The sequence below is a fragment of the Heloderma suspectum genome, chromosome 2 (genome assembly GCF_057233095.1).
Source record: "Heloderma suspectum isolate Gila_16-S chromosome 2, 16-S_ref, whole genome shotgun sequence".
Lineage (NCBI taxonomy): Eukaryota > Metazoa > Chordata > Lepidosauria > Squamata > Helodermatidae > Heloderma > Heloderma suspectum.
Window position 1 is genome coordinate 99,034,040 of NC_139459.1, and position 24,124 is coordinate 99,058,163.

At 42.3% G+C, this 24,124-nt stretch overlaps 1 protein-coding gene across 1 annotated transcript in view; it reads left to right on the plus strand.

The window, feature by feature from the left end:
• Positions 1-24,124, plus strand: part of TRPM6 (transient receptor potential cation channel subfamily M member 6) — a 119,789-nt gene that overhangs the window by 18,574 nt on the left and 77,091 nt on the right. Inside the window, exons 3-14 of the mRNA XM_084829662.1 lie at positions 774-812; positions 1,290-1,470; positions 3,066-3,279; positions 5,795-5,919; positions 9,292-9,463; positions 10,722-10,896; positions 15,648-15,771; positions 18,341-18,413; positions 18,539-18,639; positions 18,852-18,986; positions 21,579-21,632; positions 22,938-23,078. Coding sequence (XP_084685788.1) covers positions 774-812; positions 1,290-1,470; positions 3,066-3,279; positions 5,795-5,919; positions 9,292-9,463; positions 10,722-10,896; positions 15,648-15,771; positions 18,341-18,413; positions 18,539-18,639; positions 18,852-18,986; positions 21,579-21,632; positions 22,938-23,078 — 1,534 coding nt within the window. The remainder of the gene's footprint in view (positions 1-773; positions 813-1,289; positions 1,471-3,065; positions 3,280-5,794; positions 5,920-9,291; positions 9,464-10,721; positions 10,897-15,647; positions 15,772-18,340; positions 18,414-18,538; positions 18,640-18,851; positions 18,987-21,578; positions 21,633-22,937; positions 23,079-24,124) is intronic.

Sequence of the window (24,124 nt, forward strand, 5' to 3'; positions counted from 1 at the left end):
GCAAGGATAATCTGCACATACAAATGTGCTGCCTCCATTTGACCCTGCATGTCAAAGGAGCTACCCAGGATTTTTAAAAAATGCAACAAGTTCAACAATATTTGGGGCTGCACACATGGTTATCTGTGCTGGGCTAAACCTATGCATACAGCCCCTACAATAGGCATGGGGAACTCTGGTCTTCCTGTGGTCCCATATGGCCCTCTGGGGTTCCCCAGTCAGCCATGCCCCCTTTCCCAGGCCCCACCCCCTTTTCCCGAGGCACCAATCATTTGGTGGTTTCCTGGGTTTTGTGTAGTTTGCCCCATTCTAAAAGGTGACTCTCCAAAGGCTGACTTACTGGCAGGAACATATGCTGGCATGTTCTGTATTTTGACCCCACCCCTTTTGCCTTTGGCCCCGCCTACCACTGGGATGCAGTCCCCAAGAGCTCTCTGAAACTGAATTCAGCCCTTGAGCTGAAAGAGATTCTTCATCCCTGCCCTACAAGGTGGTCAGTACAGTCTGTGTTTGAGTGTGTATGATGAAAACTTAATTAAACACCTTCTCCATTCCCCTCCCCAGACCAGTGGCTGGTACATACAGTCCTTGGGTAATGCAGGTCACAGCTATGCATAAGGTGTTTTGGAGCAGAGCCGCAATGCCAGAAAAGAATCCACTACAGCCTTTTCAGATGTCTTTGCTAAACAGCATGCGTTACCTTTTATGAATGACATCATTATATAAAACAATTTAAGTATGTACTGGTATTTTTAACGGATGCTTTTTTCTAGATGTCCTGCAGGATGCCAAGTATGCCAGAACTTAATCCGGTAAGACCATGAACAATTGGAGATTGTATTTTCTAAAATAAAGAATGGGCACAACTTACTTTTAATTGAGATGCAATTACTGTATGAGCATTCTTTATTAATAAAACTGTTAATTGTATATTTCAATAAGCTGCCAACAGATTTACTAGGAATCCTGCTGTGGGCGATAAACTACATGCTGCCTTCCAAAGACCTCCATGTGCGGCTGGGATCGATTGTGCAATATCGAAGAGAAACATTGGATATCTACTTTGGTTGCATTTTACTTATAACTTTAACGGGATCTTTCAGACATCACAAGATGTTCAGCAAGATCTGTGGATTAGTTATTCAGGATTTCTATAAAACTTCAGAAATGTCTAATAGCATTATAATACAATACATTACGCAAGTCAGTGTTTATATGTAATAGCTCAGTATTATGTCATTCATTGAACTGATGCTGTAGTTAACGGCTTTCTTGTCTTTTTATTTGAGATGTTGCTGTGGACGGCTAATTGGTGACCATCTTGGGATAGATTATGACTGGCCTGTCTTTCAGTCTGCAAGGGAGAAAGAGAATGAGGAATGGTCTGTCCAAACAGACACAAAGACAAGCCCCACTGATGCATTTGGTACTATCAATTTCCAAGATGGTGATCACACCTACCATGCGAAGGTTTGGATACATTTAAACTTTGGATTGTAACAATTATTGAATATCTCACTTGATTCTGTAGCATTATGACTGTAAAACTTCAGAAAAGAATATTACTGCTAAACATAAAGCTGTTGAGGTTAGATAAAAAGAAAAAGAAAAAGTTTTTTGGCACCTTAGAGACTAATACATTTATTCTGGCATAAGCTTTCATGGACACTGTCCAGTTAATCAGACGCTAGAATAGTTCATGCTAGAATAAATGTGTTAGTCTTTAAGGTGCCAAAACCTCTTTTTGTTTTTGCTGCAACAGACTAACATGGCTACCCCTCTTGAAATAATAAGTTTGAGTTTTCTACATGATTTCTCATAATGTGATGAGTGCAGCATCAAGGGAGGACATGCATGTGTGAAATGCATGAAACACTATAGGTGGTGTTCCTGATACTTCACATTGTCTCAAGCACAAGGCTTTTAAATTAAGACAGCATGTTCAGCTCTGAGTGATGAAACAGATAGATAAACATGTATGTTTGTCAATCAGTTATGTTTGTCAATCAGTGTGTGTGTGTGAGAGAGAGAGAGAGAGAGAGAGAGAGACAGAGCCAATCTACATTACAACTTTAAACTGGTTTCAAACTGATTTATTTAAAGGGATCCTGCAGTTCCATGAGGGTACTGAGAATTCTTTGCTGGCGACCCCTGTCCCCTGCCCAAGCGGCCCCTCTTCCTAGAGCTACAATTCCCAGAATTCCTGTATAAAAACAGGTTTGAAACCAGTTTAAAGTTGTAATGTAGATTGCCCCTCAGACAGAATAAGAGAGAAGGTGTCTAGGCAAGCATGTTGGGGGCTTCCCTACCCTAGATGTAGGCCAAGCCAAAAACTACTAAGGTCAGTGATAGCATCTTTTTTATTTCACTATAATTATTAATGAATGGATTTCCATTCCTGTTAGAGTTTTGAAGCCAGGAAAGGAAAAGGTGAGGCAACGTTACATTATGCTAACCATGATTTTTGTGTCTGAATATCATTACAAGCATGTCTTTGAAAACTGACCATACTATACAGTTGAAAATATTTGAAATCAACTGAATACCCACACACTGCGATCAACAACTGAGTGCCTCCTCTGAGGGAGGTTCAGAAGAGGGCAACAAGGGGAGAGGGCCTTTTTCGTGGTGGCCCCCCAACTGTGGAATGCTTGCCCCAGTGAGGACCATCTAACATCAACATTACCATCTTTTTAGTGCCAAGTTAAGACTTTCCTCTACTACCAGACATTTGATTGCATATGATGAGGCATTTTAGTTTTTTTTAATCAGGCCCTGGTAGTTTTATTGTTAATTGTTTTTAACTTGTGTTCAAACTGTTTTAAATTCTTGAAAGTTAAAGGTTTTATATTATGTTTTATAATGCAGCAAATCACCCAGAGAGCTTTGGCTATTGGGTGGGTGGTATAAAAATGTAAGGAATGACTAAGAACTAAGCTGGCATCAAACTGAAGAGGCGAGAACTAAGATACTATCTCCTCTCTGGAAAAGATATGCTCTCTTTTCTTTCACAGTGTGTGTATGTGTTCTAACAACCACCGCTGTTCATTTTCCCCACCCCCCAGTATATCAGAACCTCTTATGATACCAAGATGGACCAGTTGTTGCAACTCATGGTGAAAGAATGGCAGATGGAATTGCCAAAACTGGTCATTTCTGTTCATGGTGGCATCCAGAACTTCAAACTTCCATCTAAACTTAAACAGCTTTTCAGCAAAGGCTTGATCAAAGCTGCAGAGACTACAGGAGCATGGATACTAACAGAAGGCATCAACACTGGTACAGACCTCTCTCTTTTTTAATGTAATGTGATATCTTAGGATCTTTCAGGGATGAGTCCAAGCGCCTGGAGATGTCTGACAGCTCTGATTCTGAATCAGAGTTGGAGCAACTAGATCAGGGACTGGGGGAGGGATCCTCCCTAGTGAGCCAAGAGGCTAGGAGAGATTCTTCCAAAGACCTTTACAAACAGATGGCCCAGGCTAAATCCCTTCCCCCTCCCTCCACTGTGAGAACTCAAGTTTCCAAGGAGGAGGAGGAATTGAGGTGTGACTTGAGACATGCTAGGGCTCATTGCAAGGCAAAGCAGGAAGAGTTAGGGGCAGGGCTCAGATGCTCTGCCAGGATAGCCACTCTTGGAAGCCAATGCAAGAGGGTGCCACCCTAAGGGAGGGGCATCACGGCGAAGCAAGTCTGACCGTGAGATTCATGACCAAACTGTTGGCAACTTCTCTATCCTCTGGTTCCTCTCCTCTAATTAGGGATCGCAAATTAGTTGTTTAGAGGCCTGAGGCATTCTGAGTGTTTTCTGGAATCTGCATTTGTAAAGAGGCTAGTTTCTAGCAAAATAAAATAATATTAATCTGGAGCTTTGTCTCCTTGTGATGTTGATTGCGAAGGGGGAAGGAGGATCTATTGATCTGACAGGATCATAGAAACATAGGAAGCTGCTTGATATGGAGTCAGACAATGGGTGTGGCTAGCTCAGTATTTTCTACATGGACTGGGAGCAGTTTTCCAGGGTTTCAGACAGGAATCTTTCCTAGCCCTACCTGGAGATGTCAAGGACCGATGTCTTCTGTATCTTGGTGTGCACATGCTTATCGGGTATGTTGTACACTGGAGTATTCTGGGCATGCGATCCTGCTGCTTTCTGTAATGGATGCCTAGGCTCATTGGTACTTACAGGCAGAGGAAACTCCAGAGAACCAACCAGACAGCAGTGCATCTGTTTGTTGAAACTTGAGTCTGCCTTAATCGTACACTCAGAGGAGTAAGGAGGGATTGAACTTTTAGAGTATGAGAGGGTTAGTGGAACTGTATTCTTCCCACATTTGTTGCTGAAATTCTCTGTAGCCTTTCCCTCCAAGCACTTTTCTCCCAGTTGACTAGTTGAGCTCTTGGTAATCTGAACTTCGCTGACGAAAAGCAGCTTCTAGACTGGCTGAGGGGAGGTAAACTACAGGCAGGAAGAGGGTTTAGCATCCCCCTCACCTGTGTGCCATCCTTGCTCTGAAAATTGTACCCCACCCTATGCTGTATATGAGGTTGGAGCAGACTCGAGTTGAAATGAACTTAACTGCCACCATTACATCTAGTTTGGCCCTCAGGCTGCTTCTGGCTAGAAATTAAGTACCACCAAGCTCCAATCTCAGGCAGGTTTTCTTTAGTTGAGAGGCACTCAGGCTCACTTTCCTCCCAAACTGTCCTGCATCATGATATGAAGAGACAGCAGGCCTGGTAGGCCTGGTTTGTGGCAATGGTGGCAGAATAAGGAGGCACAGAGAACCCTCCTGCACTTTCCCACCCCTGTGTCCAAGGCATTGTTGTCACAACAAAATGTTGGGTTGGACACCAGAACTTAGGAGCAGGGGAGGCTGAGCCAGTTCCCCATAGATTGTTTGGTATCCCCTCACCTCTCCCAACAACTTAGGACTCTTTGAAGTCAGGATGTATCTTATTTTAATCCAAAGGTACCCATGTACTGAAAACATGGACCTGAGTATTGGCTTCCAAGTATGATCACAAGATATTATCTTGTCCTCTTCCTTTGGGAGCCAGTCCTTCCATCCTGTTGAGCAACAACCACCATTGAGAAGATCATCTTGCCCCTCCTACCCCTTCTGAAGGCTGCTCCAAGGCTGCGGAGGAGAGGGAAACATATTTGCATTGCTTCTCTTCCCATGAGAAACATCCGTGAGTTAGGATTGAGATTGGGTTGAAAGGGATGCAGCTCTTAGGTTAGGAAGCGGAAGTGTTCCTCACCTCATTCTCAGGGCTGGAAGCCATGTTTGGTTCGGGGCTATGGGGGGCAGGATTCGGTTTTGAAAAGTAGGCCCACACTTTCACTTTCACAATTAAATGTCACATTTTCCCTGCTCTAAAAGAACTTGCCAAAAGTGCTGGTTAGACACCAAAGCAAAACTGGAGAGTCATAATATTGTTTAAGGAACTTGTAAACAACTGTGAGTAGGGAATGACGAACACAGGATAAATGCCTTGTGCAGAGGATGTTGTGGAAAAGTATTGCTTTATCCCATCAAGATAGTATTTCATTTTGCTGATATCTTGAGGAAATCCACTGGATTTCCAATCCAATAACTGAGTAACAACTGCACATTATTGTGGAGCATTTCCACAGGTGCTACGTCTTCCATAATAGTGCTGCAGTAACTCCACTACATTCTTTGTTGCTCAGCTTCTTTTAAGCTAGGGGCCGTTTCCTTTTTCCTGCTGTAAATGTGCTGTGATGGCAAACTGCCAAGTGTTTTCTAATCATAATAATTTTGTCTAGGTGTGTCCAAGCATGTGGGAGATGCATTGAAAATCCATGCTTCTCAGTATTTAAGAAAGATTTGTGCCATTGGAATCCCCCCATGGGGTATAATTGAGAACCAGCAGGACCTCATTGGAAAAGATGTGAGTTAATGAATGCTCTTTATTTTGTTTTGCCTTCCTAGGATTAGATGTTGGCAAATAGAGGTAGAGATGGATGTTATCTACATATTGATGATACCTTAGAGGTTTCATGTAGATGTTGAAAAGTATGGGGGCCAAGACACCCTAAATGTCAATGGCCAAGGGGCAGAACAAAAGCTCTCCCCTCAGTATCACCTTCTGGGTCTGTGCCCCAGAAAGGATGAGCCACTGTAACACCATGCCCCCCAGTCCCATCCCAGAGAGACTATCCCAAAGGTTTCCATGGTCAATGGTACCAAAAGCTGCTGCAAGGTCCAGAAGAACCAATAGGGTCACAGTCCCCCTCCATCTATTCCCCAGCATATGTCATCCAGCAGGGTGACCAAGGCAGTTTCTGTCCCAAAGCCATACTGGAATGGAACTAAATAATCAGTGTTATCCAAAATTGCCTGTTAAACTGACATGAGACGACCTGCTCATATGTAACATCTGCTTGTTTGATCATCATATATGTCATTTGCCCTCCTTCTAGGCATAGGTGGGGTTATCCCCACCTTATACTCACAATAGCATCATGAAATAGCGGGGGGTGGGGGCTGTTCACACAACACACTAACCCACACTCAGTGGTTGAGAGTAGGTTGTTTTGAATTGTGGGTTGTTTGTTGAACTGTGGGTTATTGTGTTGTCTGAACATGGCCAGGGTGGCTTGTTAATCATGCAATGTGGCTTCTTTTTCTCAATCAAGCCACCTTGAGAAACCCATGGTTCATTGTTGGGTTGTTCAGGGTGGTTAACAAGCCTGGCTGCATTCAGACAACACAATAACCCACCCTGTAGAAAATATGCTGTGTTCAGACAACACGTTAACCCATGGTTTAACAAACAACCTGTGGTTCAAAATAACCCACGCTCAACAGTTGAGTGTGGGTTAGCATATTGTGTGAAAAGCCCCAAAGTGTCTTGCCCAAGGTCATCTAGTGAGGTGTATTGCTGAATGGGGATTTGAACTTGAATCTTGTGATCCAAGTCTATTCTGTCCACTACACTGATTCCTATATAACCATATGTGACTACATCTGGGTCAGAGCTCCTGTAAACTTGGAAATTAACAGTTGCGAGCCTTTCTTTGCAGCTGTATGAATTTTATTTATTTATTTATTTATTAAATTTATTAATCGCCCATCTGACTGGTCACCCAGCCACTCTGGGCGATGTACAACCCACCATAAACAATTTTAAAACAATAAAATTTTACCATAATTTTTTTTTTAAAAAAATACCCTAACCCACCCCAAATGCCTGCCTGAACAACCACGTTTTTAATGCACGACGGAAGCTCATTAAAGAGGGGGCATGACGGAGTTCCCTAGGGAGGGAGTTCCACAGAGTGGGGGCCACCACAGAGAAGGCCCTCTCCCTCGTCCCCACCAGTCTAGCTGTCCTGGCTGATGGGACAGAGAGAAGGCCATCCGAGGCTGATCTTGTTAAGCGGCCTGTCTGGTGTTGCTGGAGGCGCTCCTTAAGATAGGCTGGGCAGGAACCATATAGGGTTTTAAAGGTCAAAACCAACACCTTGAATTTGGCCCGGAAAACAACTGGTAACCAGTGCAACTCCTTCAGCACTGGAGTGATGTGATCTCGCCGGCGGCTGCCTTTAATCAGGCGAGCCACCGCATTCTGTACCAGCTGCAGTTTCCGAACCGTCTTCAAGGGTAACCCCACGTAGAGCGCATTACAGTAGTCTAAACGAGAGGAGACCAGGGCATGTACTACCGATGGGAGCAGATGGTCGGGAAGGTAGGGGCGCAGCCGCCGTATCAGATGGAGTTGATACAGCGCTGTCCGGCTCACAGCTGACACCTGAGCCTCCATGGACAGCTGGGAGTCCAAAATGACCCTCAGGCTGCGGACCTGGTCTTTCAAGGGTAGCTGTACCCCATTCAACAATGAAATGCATTGTTGCTAAAAAAAATAAAATAAAAAGAGCATTTTATATTTGCACATGAATAGCATAAATCTTAATATTTTCAGGGTGGTAATAGGGTGTAGTTTTGTTTGTTTGTTTGTTTTTAATTGCATCTCTCCTGTTTTCAACATGAAAAATGCCTTCTTATCATGCCCCTTTTGAATCTCTTTTTTAAAAAAATAGGCATTTATGATGCACTTTAAAGATAGGTGAACATAAACCGAGGTTTGTGCTTTCATTTGCACATGCAGTTGAAAATTTTATCCTTGATCATTCATTTTTAGTAGGTATTTACATACAGAACTAAGTCCAACTTTTTATCTTTATGAGCTTTATTGCGGGATTTATAATAGAGGAAATGTTCAGCTATAAAGTACAGGGAAACTGTTTGTGTACCATTAACTCAAGGTTTACATATATGCTAAAAAGTGTATTCATATCATTTTAAATACAGCAACATAATACTATTTGATTTTTTTAAATGGTAGCAATGTTGTGGGAGAGATTTGAATGCAGTGGGAATTACTTCTGAGTAGACATGCATAGGGTTCTTCCTTTGATGAAAGACTACTTTTTGTGGGGATGCATTTGCAATCCCTTGCTTGCTAGTGTTTAAGTTAAGCAAGGGGACAAACACTATCAGGCCACACCCTGAAGCAATGCCCTTCCATTTTGTCATGTTTCTCTTTATTTTCAAAATGTAGTTCTTTTTTGTGCACTTGCTAGAGCACACATCTTGCATGATTTTTTTTTAAAGTGATAAAAGGGAGACTTGACATCTGATAGTGGGATACACATATTTTGTCCCACTGCTGCAAGGCTACCATTATTCCGTTACGTGGGGACAGGATAATATGCAGCCAGGGCTGGATCACCGATGACATAAATTGAGCACTAATGCGATTTTTAAAAACAACAGCGAATGTTATCTGGAAAGGACCATGATACATCACCCAGCCAATAAAGGCGCAAGCCTATGCATGTTTAGGCAGAAAAAAGTCCTACAACTCCCAGCATTCCCCAGCCAGTTATCTTGGCTGGGGAATGCTGGGAGCTGTAGGACTTTTTTCTGTCTAAATATGGATAGGATTGTGCCTTAAGTCAATCTATTATCATCAAGCCACAACCCCAAGCAATGGCCTTGAGCACGATTTTTGGTGGAGAGGAATAATAAAAATTTAATAAATGAATATTTCAGCGAGGCCTCTCAGCTCAGTGCAAGGATACTGCCATGAGAGAGAATACTACGAAAATGACTCAGAATAAGTTAATGTCATGACCTGCTCTAAAATAAAATACTTTGTTTCTCTATTAGGCAGAAAGAAGGGATTACGGTAAGAATGGGAGGTGTCCTGGGGGACATCTTCTTTGGAGGGGCTGTTTTTTACTTTGATTCTCCTCAGGTAGTCTGCCTGTATCAGACATTGAGCAGCCCTCTGAGCAAGCTGAGCACCCTCAACAGCATGCATTCCCATTTCATACTGGCTGATGATGGCACAGTGGGCAAGTACGGCAATGAGATGAAACTCAGGAGAAATCTGGAGAAGTACCTGTCACTTCAGAAAATACATACTAGTAAGTAACCCTTAGTCTGTGTTCCCTCTGTAAGCAGCTGCTTCTTTCAGGCACTTCTCAAAGAGGTGACAGTGGTCTAGACCAGAGGTGGGCAGAAAGTAGATCTCCAGACGTTTTGGACTTCAACTCCCAGCATTCCTGACCATTGGCCATGCTGGCAGGGGATTCTGAAAATTGGTCCCAAACATTTGGAAATCTACCTTCTGCCCATAGAGAGAATATACGCTGGGTGCCACCATGACATATTTTCCAGAGAGGTGATTGAGACACACCTTAAGTCTGATTTGCAAATCTCTAGAGCATTTCAGCCACCTGCTCATCATCTGATTCCCATCCTGTCCAGTGTGTGGGGGATTAACTGACCATGAAATTGGCTTATGGTATTCTGGTGTTTATTTCAAAGGGAGCTGAACAAAACTTGGTCCAATTTTTGTTTGGTGAAATGGTACTACATAGGTTTCATATAGAATTCTGTTTGAAAGCAGCTGTTTGTTTTGAAGCCTCTACTCTTGTGTAGTGTTCTTTTCTCATCTCCATAAATTGGTGACAACTCTTTTGGTAGCCAGTAACAACTTAGTCGCAAAGTATCTTGAAAGAGACCATTACATTTAGCACCTTTTATTACAAGTTCATGTGTATTTATTTTTTGCTTTGCATTAAAACTAAGACCCAGAAATAAAAAATGTTATAGCTCTGTCAGTATTATTCTTGTTCTTTCCACATGTTCTTGTTCTTAAATTATTTTAATACATTTGTTATATTAGATTAGTTATGGAACTACTACTATTTGCCTGTATTAAGATGTTTTAGCTCAGGATATCTATGTAGATCTCACCATATGATTTGATTTTTCCATTCAGTTCTAATTAACAGTACAAAATGTTTTTCATCAACAGTAAAAGTACTTATTAAAAAATGCAGATCTTAGAAGAGGCATCCTTCCTTCCCTCTCACACAGTGGGAATGCATCTTCTAATAAGATGCCTGCTATGACACTCAAAAGCAAATAATGTCTGCTTGTTTTCTGCAAAAACATTGCTTTTACTTATATGGAAGTTCGTGCAAATTTAATCGATGAGATTAATTATTTAATTGACTAGAACTCATTTAATTGACTACAATTTCTTTAATTCGGTGTCAGCCTTGCTTTCTCTTTTAAGATTTTCCTCCCCTTAGTGGGAAAAACAATGGATGATGATATGTATTGAGGAACTCTGCCTTGTACTGCTGGTTACAGTTTCTGTGTGGTTTGAAATAGGAATGGGCCAAGGAGTGCCCTTAGTTGGGCTGGTGGTAGAAGGTGGTCCCAACGAGATCCTGACAGTGTGGGAATATGTAACGGACAAACCTGCTGTCCCTGTAGTAGTATATGAGGGAACTGGTAGAGCTGCTGACCTTCTTGCTTTTACCCATAAGCACACAGCGGATGTGATGTGAGTACTTTCAAGTTATAGCATTTGTCTTAGTTTGTAACTTTATAACATAATGCAAAAGATGTCTTCAAATATTTAAAAAGAAGTAGCAGTGCACCATAGTAAACAGTTGTAAAGCTGAGAATTTTTGGATTCAGTTCAAATCTAGTTTTTCTTTAAGCCAAGCATGGGGAACTGTATTGCCCCATCCGTGGGCTTCGAACTTTTAATTTAGAGGTGCCAAGGTAGTGATAAATCAGATCCAGGTTTACTTAAAAGGAGCACTTTATTGAGTACAATCAGTACACAGGCGTACCCAATGGTTGGATCAGACAGCTTCTCTGAACCCAGAGCCATTGGGTAACATGGGTTTTATACCATACACATTAGCAATGAGGCAGCATGACAGCAGCAAGCATCCCCTCGTGTTTATTCCCAGCGTGGACTAACAGCGTCTGGTTCTCAGCACAGCCACCTGCAGCTTTAAGACAAACAAACTTCACTTCCAAGGCAGAGTGCTTGATAAAGCACTCTACTCATTAGTATGGAATGTGCTAGGCTGCGCTATTGGCCCTTTGACTCATCTTCACATGCTCAGAGGCTTACTAGCAGGGGAATTGCACTAATAATGAACTTAAGCAAGGCATTATGGATCTCTAGCCCCTCTAACACTACAGGTGACTTGGTTATGCTCCTGGGGCCAATGCAGGAACATGTGGCTCTCCAGGTGTTGTTGAACTCCAATCCCCATCTGCCCCAGCCAGCATGGCCAATGGTCAAGGATAGTGGGAGTTGGAGTCCAACAACATTTGATGGGCCATGGATTTCCCACCTGTGCTTTGAAGAGTGTGGTAAGACTCTCCAGGGGTGTGTTTCCACCAGCGATTTACTTTGAACTGGCTGCATGTGGAGGTCGTTAGGGATACATGGCGTTGTGGCCATCCAGCAGCCACCCCAGAGTTTATCACGGAAAAACCGGTTCTTCTGAGGCTGATTATAGTCTGACTTTTCCTCTTTACTTCAGCTCAGTTACAATCCTGTTGGGGTGTGTTCCATCACCCGCACCTGCGTCGGTATCATAGACCTGCATATGGGGGCGTGTAGCCAAGCCCATGGGGGTGTGTCGCTCACCTGCCTGTGACCTCACTGACCCAACCCTTTCCTTCCCTGTTTTCAGGAAGTTTCACTGCCATTTTGGAGCAGGATGCCAAGGGACCAATTTAAAAAACAAACCAACAAACATTGAAAATAAGCGCTAGCTCACTAGTGTATATAAGCGTGCTATCGCGGTCCAGCAAGTACTCCCACTACAGTCTGAAAATCAGGTTTATCTCAGGTCACTTCCCCAGAGCTACATATCGGGAGGGTCCACAGCCTTTGTGTCCTTTGGACCTGGGAAACAATTCTGCAAGCATCATAGTCCAGTTTTCGTATTACATGTTAAGGCACTATCTCATTATAACACTATTGCGCAGATCTTCCATCAATATGCATACCCTCTATGTCAGGATGTCGCTATCACTCTATCACTCAATCGCAAAATAGCACTAACACGCATTTGTGCTATCACGTGATAGCACATTAGTTGGCCACCAATTTGGATGGCTTTAAAAGGGGGTTGGACAAATTCCTAGAGGAAAAGACTATCAGTGGCTACTAGTCTTGATGGCTATGTGCTACCTCCAGTACCAGAGGCAGTGAGCCTATGTACACCAGTTGCTAAGGAACATGGGTGGGAGGGTGCAGTTGCGCTCATGCTCTGCTTGTGGGTTCCCAGTCCACACCTGGTTGGCCGCTGTGTGAACAGAATGCTGGACTAGATGGACTCCTGGTCTGATCCAGCATGGCTCGTCTTCTGTTCTTCTGTTCTTAGTTCAGGGGTTCCTGCTAACTCCTGTTGTAGTCAATGAGGCTTGTTCCCGAAAATGCACTATCACACGTTTGTGCTATTCAGGGGTGCCTGCTAATGTTGAAGCCTGGTATTTAGAGGGAAAGGGAAAAAAATGGGCAGACTTGGGCATTGGTCCAGGAAGTCTACTCAGAAGTAACTCCCATTGTGGTCAGTGAGGCTTGTTCCCAAGATTGCCATGAAGGGGAGAAGAGCCTGAAGGGGGGAACCTATCTTATTGGTTGAGCAGCCTCTGCCGGTCTGAGGACATTCACTTCCAACCCCCCCACCCCACCCAGAAGTATGTTTCTGTCAGACACTTATAATGGTGCGGTGCAGTCCTTTGTGGAGCCCTGCATGGAGCCCTGCTGATTCCATGCAAAATCCAGTATTCCTTCATTTACTTCACCCTTCTGTTGTCATGGAAACATGGCACAAGTCTCAGGTTGACACTCCCTCCTTGTGTGTATCCCAACTTCTCAGTCTGGAGGAAGGATTGAGGAGGAGCACAGCCAAGCATTCACAGGCCTTTTAAACAGGCCCCTTCCCCAGTATATTCTCTGCAATATGCTGTCTCACTGCTCTCCACTTCCTCATTGACTGAAGGGGAGTGCTGTGAATACATGCCTGGTAAATCTGGGGTCCTCTGGTTACCACTATTCTTTTCCTTGTGTCCTAACAGGGTGGTTCTAGAGAAACGGACAAAGTGGTGCAGCTAACAGTGAAAGCAATTAAAACTGGGTTGATGGTCAAATTATAACCCTGATAGGATAGTCTTTTGGCCAAACATTCCCAAGAATCCCCATATTGTCAGCCATCCCATCTTCCACTGCCTGTCCAGTTTTACCTCCTTCACCCATATATATTACCATCCAGAGATGTTTTCCTAAATCTAGGTTTGAAATTTTCACTATTTTTACTTCTCATTTAGTCATGTTTTCAGTATTATTCATAAGCCGTTATTTTTTCATGACTTGTACCATAGAAATTAGTGGCTGGCAGCCCATCATCCAAATAGTTGACCCACCATTCCTTTCTGTGCATCTTGTGGTTCCTTTTAGAACCTTTTAGACTGAGCAACATTTCTCATAGCTAATTCTGTCTGCTTGTTCATTTAAACATAAAAGTTAAACCTAAGAGCATAAGAAGATCCATGATAAATTTCCACATGAGCCTTTATTGTGCACCCATGATTGTTGTTGTTCAGTCGTTCAGTCGTGTCCGACTCTTCGTGACCCCATGGACCATAGCACGCCAGGCCTTCCTGTCCTGCGCTCTCTCCCGGAGCGTGCTCAAGTTCATATTCATTGCATCCGTGATGCTATCTAGCCATCTCATCCTCTGCCGTCCCCTTCTCCTTTTGCCTTCAGTCTTTCCCAGCATCAGGGTCTTTTCCAGAGAGTTTTCTCTTCGCATTAGGTGGCCAAAATATTGGAGCTTCAGCTTCATTATCTGTCCTTCCAATGAGCAGTCAGGGTTGATTTCCTTTAGGATGGACTGATTTGACCTCCTTGCAGTCCAGGGGACTCGTAAGAGTCTTCTCCAGCACCACAGTTCGAAAGCATCAATTCTTCGGCACCCATGATTGCTCATTCACAATAGTTTGTGGATCCTTTAGAATACACTGTCATCCTCCATGGCATGTCCCACTCTTTGCAACCATTATCGCTGTTTTTTTCATAACGAGGAAAGTTTAGTATTTTCTCTCATCCCGCCATAGAAGCTGCATATAAAAGTGAAGTTCCGCTATATCACAATGCCATCTAGTGGTTGTATAATGAACATATAGAAGAGCAGAGAGAAAAAAATCCCAGAAAAAGGCACATGTAAAAGAGCTGATTGATCTTAATTTCACAAAGAATCTGGAAGCCTGGGAAAGGATGTGGGATAAATGCTCCAAAGGTCTATCTGGTGCAGCATTCTGTTCACACAGCAGCTGACCAGCTGTCTGTGGGAAGCCCCTAAATAGGACATGAATGTAACAGCACCCTCCAGCTCATGTTCCCCAGCAACCTGGATTGAAAGGCATATTCCCCCTGATACTATATAGAGGTAATATATACCTACCATGTCTAGTAGCCATTGCTAGCCTTATCCTCCATGAATTTATCTAATCCCCCTTTAAAGCCGTCCAAGTTGGTGGCCATCACTATATTGAATTCCATAGTTTTGCTATGTGCTGTGTGGAGAAGGACTTCCTTTTGTATGTTCTGAATCTTCCACCATTCAGCTTCAGGGGATGGCGGGGGGGGGGGGGAGGGAGAGAGAGAGAGAGAAAACGTCTCCCTATCCACTTTCTCTACACCAGGTATAATTTTGTACAGCTATCTCATGTCCGCCTGCATTCCACTTTTACCTAAGCTAAAGGGTCCCAGACATTGTAACCTTTCCTCACAGGAGAGTTGCTCCAGGCTCTTGAGTTCAGAAGGAAGGGGAAGCTTCAAGAAACCCAAAGAGGCTGCACTGATTGCATACCCTACCCAGCTTGTTTCCAATTTGCCAATGAAAAACAGCATGCATATGTCAACAGTAGCTACTAGCAAGTAATTAGGCCTCCAGCCAATCTAGTTACCAATTGCTATTGTATAGTAGTTGGTTTAGTGTTATATGGGATGAATTCCTATAAAGTTGCATTAATTTAAATGGGATCTACGTATGTGTAATGATCCCAAGATTGCATCCTTCATTGTTTTTGTGGATGAAGCTTGACTTTGGTTGTTTACAGGTGATGCTATAGTGGTACAAGCAGTACAACTGAAAGGGGCAGGGAGGCTTTGCTTTGTGTGTTACTCATTCATTGAAAAATATTTACAATATTAAGGTAATTGGCAATAAGTATCTAATGATGTCATATTATCTTTTTGTACATATGTTTCTCTCTCAGGAATTTGAGCCCTCAGCTTAGGGAAGAGATATTATTAATGATTCAGAACACCTTCAGTTTTGGACAGAAACAGTCCCATCACCTATTTAAAATTTTAATGGAGTGTATGGAACACAGGGATTCAGTAAGTACAATGAATTCATGGAATCTCTATCTCTACAGTGCCACTGCATTTTTACTTAGGTTCAGACGTTGTTCCACTAAAATTATCATCTTGAAAGTAGTGATTACAGTAGTCGATAAGTCTTATCCATAATAACCCTTGCTCAGTAGTAATGTGACAACTGCATAATTTGAAGGAAGCATGAGGACATTTTGTGGCAGGAGCATGCAGCAGGAATTAGAATGGCAAATGCAGTTCAGTCATCTGCCCATTAACTGCTGCATGTTATAATGTGCAAGGCCACTCTTGAGTATGATAAACTTTCACCTCCTTGTTCCTGGAAAGGCTTGATAAAAACTGTTGTTACAGGAATTACTAGCCGGTTGCTTATAAGTTATTGACTAGTACATTAAGTCACGAAGATTTTGATCCCATCTGGAGAAAACGTTCAAAGGGCAGATGCAGGGGGTGGGGTAGGAATAGGAGAGAAGTAACTTATTTCAAGATGGGTGTGGCCTAGAGCTTGCCGTCTTGTCCCCAAGATACAAACCATTCTTCAGTATGACTTGTGGAAGTTAAGATACTGGCGTAGGCAAATACTTTCCCTGCTTTAAGGCTGGGCGAGCTTGGGGGAGCTCCTCCCTCTGAGGCTCCTCTAATGGCTTCTCTCAACCTCATGCTCAATAGAAAACCTTATCTAGGAGTTTCTCTTGCTCTTGAGCTGAGAATGGAGCTAATTTCAGTTTCAGGAGCTCCTTTCCTTTTCTGATTTTGCTATACTACTCCGTCAGAATCCTACCTTTCTTGCTGATCCTCTGGGCTTTTCCATATGAAGCATTTCTCATGCACTCACTGTTCCCTACTCATTGTTGTTTATGGGTTCTTTAGACCCACTTTCACTTCTGTGTCTAACCAGCACTTTAGGTGAGGTTTTTTTAAGAGCAGGGAAAATGCGGCATTTAATTATGAAAGTGAAAGAAAGCGTAATTTCCTCTTGTGTATTTCTGCTATTCTGCTATACTTCAGTGCCAACTACACGTTATGTAATAGAAAAGCACGAAAGGAAACCCTCTTTGTGTAGTGCATGGCTCTCAATTCTGTTTGAGAGCCATGCACTACATGCACTAATACCAAAAGTATATACAACAGATTAACAGCCAATTATTGGCCTCATGTAGGAAAGCTCCCAATTTTAGGGCTTTCACTTGTCAATAGTTACTACTAACAACCATTCCCTGTGCTGCCAGTCAGTGGCCCTATTCACACAATCACAGGGATGTTAAGAAGGTACAGTGGCTTGTTTGCTACTCTTGCGTGTGCCAGTCTCGCACCAGTTGATTATGCTTATTTGCATAATTACCTACACTGGGCACAGGTTCTCATGTCATCCATACCCAGCAAGGGTGGCTTGTTGGGGTGGTTAGCAAGCCAATAAATATTAATAAAGGTCTTATCTTAAACCAAAATCAATAAAAAAGCAAATGGGTTTAAGAGAACTTACAAAGTGGAAGATTAGGATGGACTACCATTATATGGGTTGTCATATAATAAAATTTTTATAATTACTTTTTACACTTTGTATTACAGATTTGTTATTTTATCTAATTTTATTAAATGTATTTAATGGTTATTAATTATTAAATTAATAATTAAATGTATTAATTTAATATAACAAACCATCAACCTATGGCTGGTTGTAGGGTTGTAGGGTGGTTTGATAAGCTGCAGCCAGGCAGTGATTGTGCAAATTGTGCCTGGCACAAGACGTGGCTCGTTTAAGCCATGATGGTTTGTTTCGATCATGCAAACTGGGTAATTACTTTAAAGACGTGGGTAGTAGCTATGTCCTTTGTCAATTTTATTCTAGAGTCAGTGCTGGGGGCCTGATCCAGATCAGGACCCTAGCATGGGTGTAGGGAGGCTTTAACCCTTCTCACACACTATGGGCCTGATCCAGATCACACACACACACACACATAACTGCAATTTTTAGTGCAAAATAGTAATCTTTATTACTATTGAATTATTAAATTGAATTGGCATTATTAAATTGAATTAAAGTAATGTTTAATTATTCTTAAAGTAACGTCTGCTTCAGCCCTGAGTAACTCTTCTCCCCTGCGTACACATTTCAGTCATATGCAGTGTCCTCAAAGGGTGGCAAGAGCTCCTATTGCTCATGCTTAGAAAAGTGCACCCAGACATTGCACCCAGAAAAGTGTAAATGGGGCACACTTTCCTGGCCGCCCCATCCGTTCAACCTCCATGCCACAGCTATCTCTTTGATACCCCACCTTTGATTAAGTCTTACTGGTCTTATTCATGTAAAAATAAACTTATTTCCCTACTTTTAATTGTTAAACCACAATTTTCAGGTTTTTAGTAATCTTCTAGCATATTATTAATTCAGTTATTTCCTGTCAATCTTCCCCCTGCCACACACAGTAGCCCTGAATTGTCAAATGGTTTCCTTCCTTCCTTCCTTCCTTCCTTCCTTCCTTCCTTCCTTCCTTCCTTTTCCTTCCTTCCTTCCTTCCTTCCTTCCTTCCTTCCTTCCATCCATCCATAACATGTTTTACCATTTTGACAGATAACCATATTTGATGCAGAATCAGAGGAGCTTCAGGACATCGACATGGCAATCCTGACTGCACTCTTAAAAGGTACTTGCACATCATCCTTTCTGCACCCTCCTCCAAATGCATATCAATTCGTAAGAACTTCTTATGAAACAGAAGCAAAAAACAGTGCATCTTTAACATCTAACAGATGCTTTGCTTGTTCATAGGGACAAATATGTCTGCTCCAGATCAGCTAAATCTGGCACTGGCCTGGAACAGATTGGACATTGCAAAGAAGCATATATTGGTTTATGGACAACACTGGAAGGTAATTTTAACATTTAGTTTCCATGTTCTGTGAGTGAATGTTTACCCTTCTGCTCTCTGTAATCTGTTACATGTCTTATCCTGCCTAAGAAGCATCTTATATCAGAGTGCAGCATTGAGATGAAATATCTCTTTTAAAATATAAAATTAATAATCAATCCTCTCCCCACCCCAATCCCTGATTTCCTTTGCATTCCCCACCAATGCTTGAAGGTTGGCTCCTTGGAACAAGCAATGCTGGATGCTTTGGTAATGGATCGCGTAGAATTTGTCAAGTTGCTAATAGAACATGGAGTGAATCTGCACCGTTTTCTTACCATATCCCGACTGGAAGGACTGTACAATACTGTGAGTGCATGAACCACCCAATATGAAATACATTTTGCTTAAATATGCGTCTTCTCTGTTGATATTGAGGGTTAGTTCCAATTTAGCAACAGGTAAATTGTACTCAATATTCTGTATTTTACATGGCTGTTTGGATCTATAGCCTGGAATCCAAAGAGCTATTTTAGGCATGCCCAGTTGGACTTTTGGCATTTTTTTCTTTGAACAGCAGACCCCATCCCAATGCAGTATCACAGACTGCTTTTTACAACTCCCTTCAATTTCAAAAGTCTTTTCCCATACAGAATGGAAGGAGGAGGGCTGCTGTTCAAGACACACAAAGCTGAAGACTCCTTGGGCACACACAACTAGTTGTGCAGTTCTTTAAATCCTGACCATAGATCTCGGTAAGTGTCTGTCATGTAGATGCACACCCAGGATACGTACAGATGCTCCTGCAAACTTGTGAATCACGGATACTTCATCCCTTTAGATCTGTAGATGCATGGATGGGTAGGTTAAATTAACTATATAGAGACATCATAAAAAGCAAAGGTAACTGCACTGGTCCAGCAGAAAATTTCCAAAATCCACAGTTGGGCAATATTAATTAGGACCAACCAAAATGGCACAAAATAGTAAGCAAGTTTTCAAGTTCTCTAGAACTCTTTGGGCATTTCTACACAGGACTTTCTGCTTCCATTTTAAATGCAGAATCACAATGACTCCCTTTTTCACCTGCTTCCCTTTCCCCCTCCTCCTCCCCATATCTGAGTCTTCCATTATCTTTCATTGATCTCACTCCTCATCTTGCTGCTTTTCCTCTTTTCACAGAGGGAACTCAAGCAGAACACAAGGGGGTAATTTGATAGCTCATTATCAGTGATCTATTTAAAAATGGAACAAAGGGCATTTAGTGCAGACGGGTCGCAACGTCATGTGATGAGCCCGCAAACCTCCATGAAGGAGCAATCTCAATTGCAGGATAAAAGCTCTGTGTGAAGAAAGCCTTCGTCAGTCTGGATGTTACGTAAAGCAGGAGGTAGAGGGAAGAGGGGAGAAAAAACAAAAAAGTACAAAAACATTGGCTTAGTGTTGTAGCCCAGGGGTGGGCAACTTGTGGCCCTCCAGATGTTTTTGCCTACAGTTCCCATAATTCCTCACCATTGGCTATGCCAGCTAAGGCTGATGGGAGTTTTAGGCCAAAACATCAAGAGCCCCACAAGTTGCCAAGCCCCTGTTGTGGGCATAAGATATGCAACTAGACTCGGAAATTTTAGAGTTTATTGGATTAGTCTCTACTTGATGCTGCAGGTCTCAGTTCTGGGGCTAAAGAAGCTAAGGCTGTCACACATTTTTGGAAACATAAAGTCCAGCTGTTATCCATGTCTGCCTCCAGCCTTAAGAGAAGTACACGGGGTTCCTTGTTAGGCAGTAGTAAAGAGAAATATGGTAGTCTTGATATTAGCAAAGCTGGAAATTAACTTTAGGTGGTGTTGTAGGTAGAAAAAGTCACTTGAGGCCAAATTGAGCAGTACTGTGGATATAGACATAGAAAATTCCTCATTACTTTTGTCTTGGAGATCAAATTCACTATTAAGAGAGCATAAAATGTTCTTATTTGAGATCATTTGCAGTGGCTTTGTCATCACATGCAGCCTTCAGAATCTTTTCTGAAGAAAACATGCTTTTCTGTTAAGCCCTTCATAGAACTGGGACATCTAGAATCCAAAATGGTTGCCAGTACACATTCTGAGAGTTTGGCAGGATCCAGATGGAAATAAGATGGAAACTTACTCCAGAGCAGAGCTTGGAGATTTCACCCAGTTTACATGTGTGGTATTTAAAGCAACACCACTGTAATAAAACAAAATCAGTGCCTTAGTCCTTCAGTTTTGTCCTAATGACGCTATCTAAAGTGGTTTGTTCGTTATGTCCTTGCATTTCCCCAGCGTTAACACGTGACAGAGAAAATTGCAACAGATTTCATCTTCCAGTTGAAGGCTCATAAAAATTGTAAAGGACAGCTTCACTTAGGCCCCAAAACAATGAAGAGTGTTGTGGCCCCTTAAAGACTAACAAATGTATCCTTAGCTTTTGTGGATGTTGTCCACCTCATCCCAAAAAGTGCGTTAAGATCTATGAGGGAGGAATGCAAGAGAAGACAGTAGGAATGAAAAATGGGGGATTTACACTTGCACAAGTACCCAAATTCATACAGTCTCCACCGAAATTAAAAAGAAGGCAGTAGTGGGCAGGAGGTTTATGAAGCAGGAGCAAGGAGGGAAGTGCAAGCATTATGGTTCTTTACTAGTGTTTAGCTAGGTGACATACAGCTGACAGTTTTGTTATGAAGGTGGGCAGGAAGTACAGCTGAAGAACGTGCTGTGAGCTTGCTCTTTTTTATTACATCTTCAGCCCAAGTCTTCAACCAGAACTTTATATGGAAATATATACTTGCTGGGAAGGATAAATCTACACACACACACACAAACTGCCCAAGGAAGCTGTTGTGATTTTCCTGAATCTTCCATTCATATATAGTGAAAAATTCTTTATTTTCTTCCTTCCTTGTATTTATTTCATTCACTATCCTTTCTTTTAAAATTTCAGAAGCAAGGGCCAACAAATCTTCTTCTGCATCATCTCATCTGTGATGTGAAACAGGTAACCTAAATCCCAGCAATTTTTGTCCCTACGTTAATGCTAAAATTATTTGGACCACCCTAACAATAACTAAATAAAATAAAGGTAGGTTAAACAATGGCACTCACTTTTGTTATAGATCAGGAGTGGGAACTTCTGGGAGTCTGGGGGACACAATGCCCCCCCCAAATCACCCAGGGGCTGCACTCCATTTCCACACTACCACCCAATTGCTGTCAGTGCTGAAGTTGTTGCTGAATTTCCTGCTGCAGCACTGGCAGCAAAAAAAGTAGCGCACACCTTGTCTGCAAGCAGAATCACACTCCCAGGAGGCTTCCAGAAGGGTGATTCTGCTTGCAGACAAGGCTTGTGCTTTGTTTCCAAGGAAAATTGCTGCGGTGGGGGGGTTTGCCAACACCATAGCAGCAAATATGGCAGCGGGAGCAAAAATAGCCATGGGTGACCACACGCGTGCCGTTCTGCCACGTGTTGCCCACTCCTGTGCTATGTGCTGGAGCTCAAAGATCAGAAGGAAAGGGAAAGAACAAGGCCACACAAGGCCACAGTTGTCCTTAAGGCCACTGAAGACTTGTGCAACTCTGCTTTCCCCCATTTTCCTCATCTCGGTGATTCCCACAATGCGCTGAGAGCTATTGGGCCAGTTTGTGTGATTGTGGTATGTTTAACAAGCCACTGTGGCTTATTCTCCCCACCATGCATGCTTGTTTGGGGGAGGGCAGCAACCCTCAAATAACCCAACAAGAACCCATGAGTCATTTAAGGGTTGCTCCTCCTCCAAACAAGCCATGCCATTTGGGTTTGGATGACATGGCAAGCCGTGCCAGTGAGGGTAGTTAGAGAAATGCAGCTGGGATGCACCTGACACGTGTGGCAGGGTTAACAAGCCACTGTGGCTTGTTAACCACGCTGCATTCATGCAAACCAGGTCAGTCGTTTGACAAGCTCCACATTCTGGCATGTGCAACTACTGTAGAGCTAGAACAAGGTTTGCATCTCTCTTACAAATAATCACACCTCTTAGGGAGGCTTGGCTCACATGTTCAAGCGCCCTGACCATAGGAAATGTTGTTAAAAGTATGTTATTAAGTCCTGGTTCAAATATCACTGTAGCCAGGAACATGCTAATTGGCCTTGAATAAGCCACTGTCTCTTGATTTCAATCCCCAATGGGGATATAACACTGAGTTATCTTATAGGGATGTTGCAAGGATCCCTGAAAAGTGTGAAGCAGTTCAGAAACTCTAAAGCAATGTAAATATGCTAAAAATGTATTGCTTTATAAAATGTCTAATATTTGTGTTATAGAGTACCCTTCCAGTGGACTATACAATTTCCCTGATTGACATTGGGCTGGTAATAGAATACTTGATTGGTGGAGCTTATCAGAGTAGCTACACAAGAAAGCACTTCCGAGTTCTGTACAACAGCCTTTACAGGAAACGCAAGGTACACTCAATGGAAGGGTCACAGCTGTTTCTGCCAGAGAGAACATGCAGAAATGTAGTTTAGGGGAAATGGCCTAGCATAAATGTATAATGACAATTTGGGGCTGAGATGGGTCCAAACAGAACTGGAATATAACAACTACAATCCCACATTCAGGCTGCTTCCAGATGGTTCACTCATGTTTTACAGGGGGTCCACATAACATTGTCATCCATTTGTAGTCATCCTGCGCCTTCTCAGTGCTGTGTCAGTCTTTTTTCTCACTGAAAAAAGTCTGACTTTTTTGAGGAGGATGGAAGAGTAATGCAGTCTCCACAAGTGTAGATGCCCTTAGCACTGCTCTTCTGTTTTTTAAAAGAGGTGTTGTTGTGACATGGACAGTTACCTATCAGGCAGGTGAACCTTTCCTAGGTCAGCCCCCATTCAGTCGAACCTTTGTGGTAGGTGCTGTATTTACCATCCACTTTTAAAAAAAATAAGATAACCTAAAACACGTTTCCATTAAAACTTTTTTGAGTAATAGCAAGATACCACATATATGAAACAGTATTATAGTGCTATATTCAATATTGTTGTAATGTAAGATATATATATATATATATATATATATATTTAAAATGATGGGGTAGGGTGGGGGAAAATCCCCTTTCTGTTCACCACTATTTTAGAGAGGTAGTTAATAGTGGTGATCAGAAAGGTCTTTTTTTTTTTAATGATTTTTGTTTAAATCAGCATTATAGGGGTATACCATTGTATCCCTATAATGCTACTTGAAAGAAAATGTATTAGAACCTTGTTGGGGTATAGCACAATATCTTATAATGCTTTTTTTTTTTGTTAAACCATGTTATTTTCCCCTGTCATTGCCACTAACCACTTTGCTAAAATGATGGTGACTGGGAAGTGTGTGTGTCCCCCACATCACTTAAATATATATATATATATATATATATATATATGTGTGTGTGTGTGTGTAAACACATGCTTGCACGCACGTGTATGCACACACACACACACACAGCACATTTTATAGGTTTATATATTGG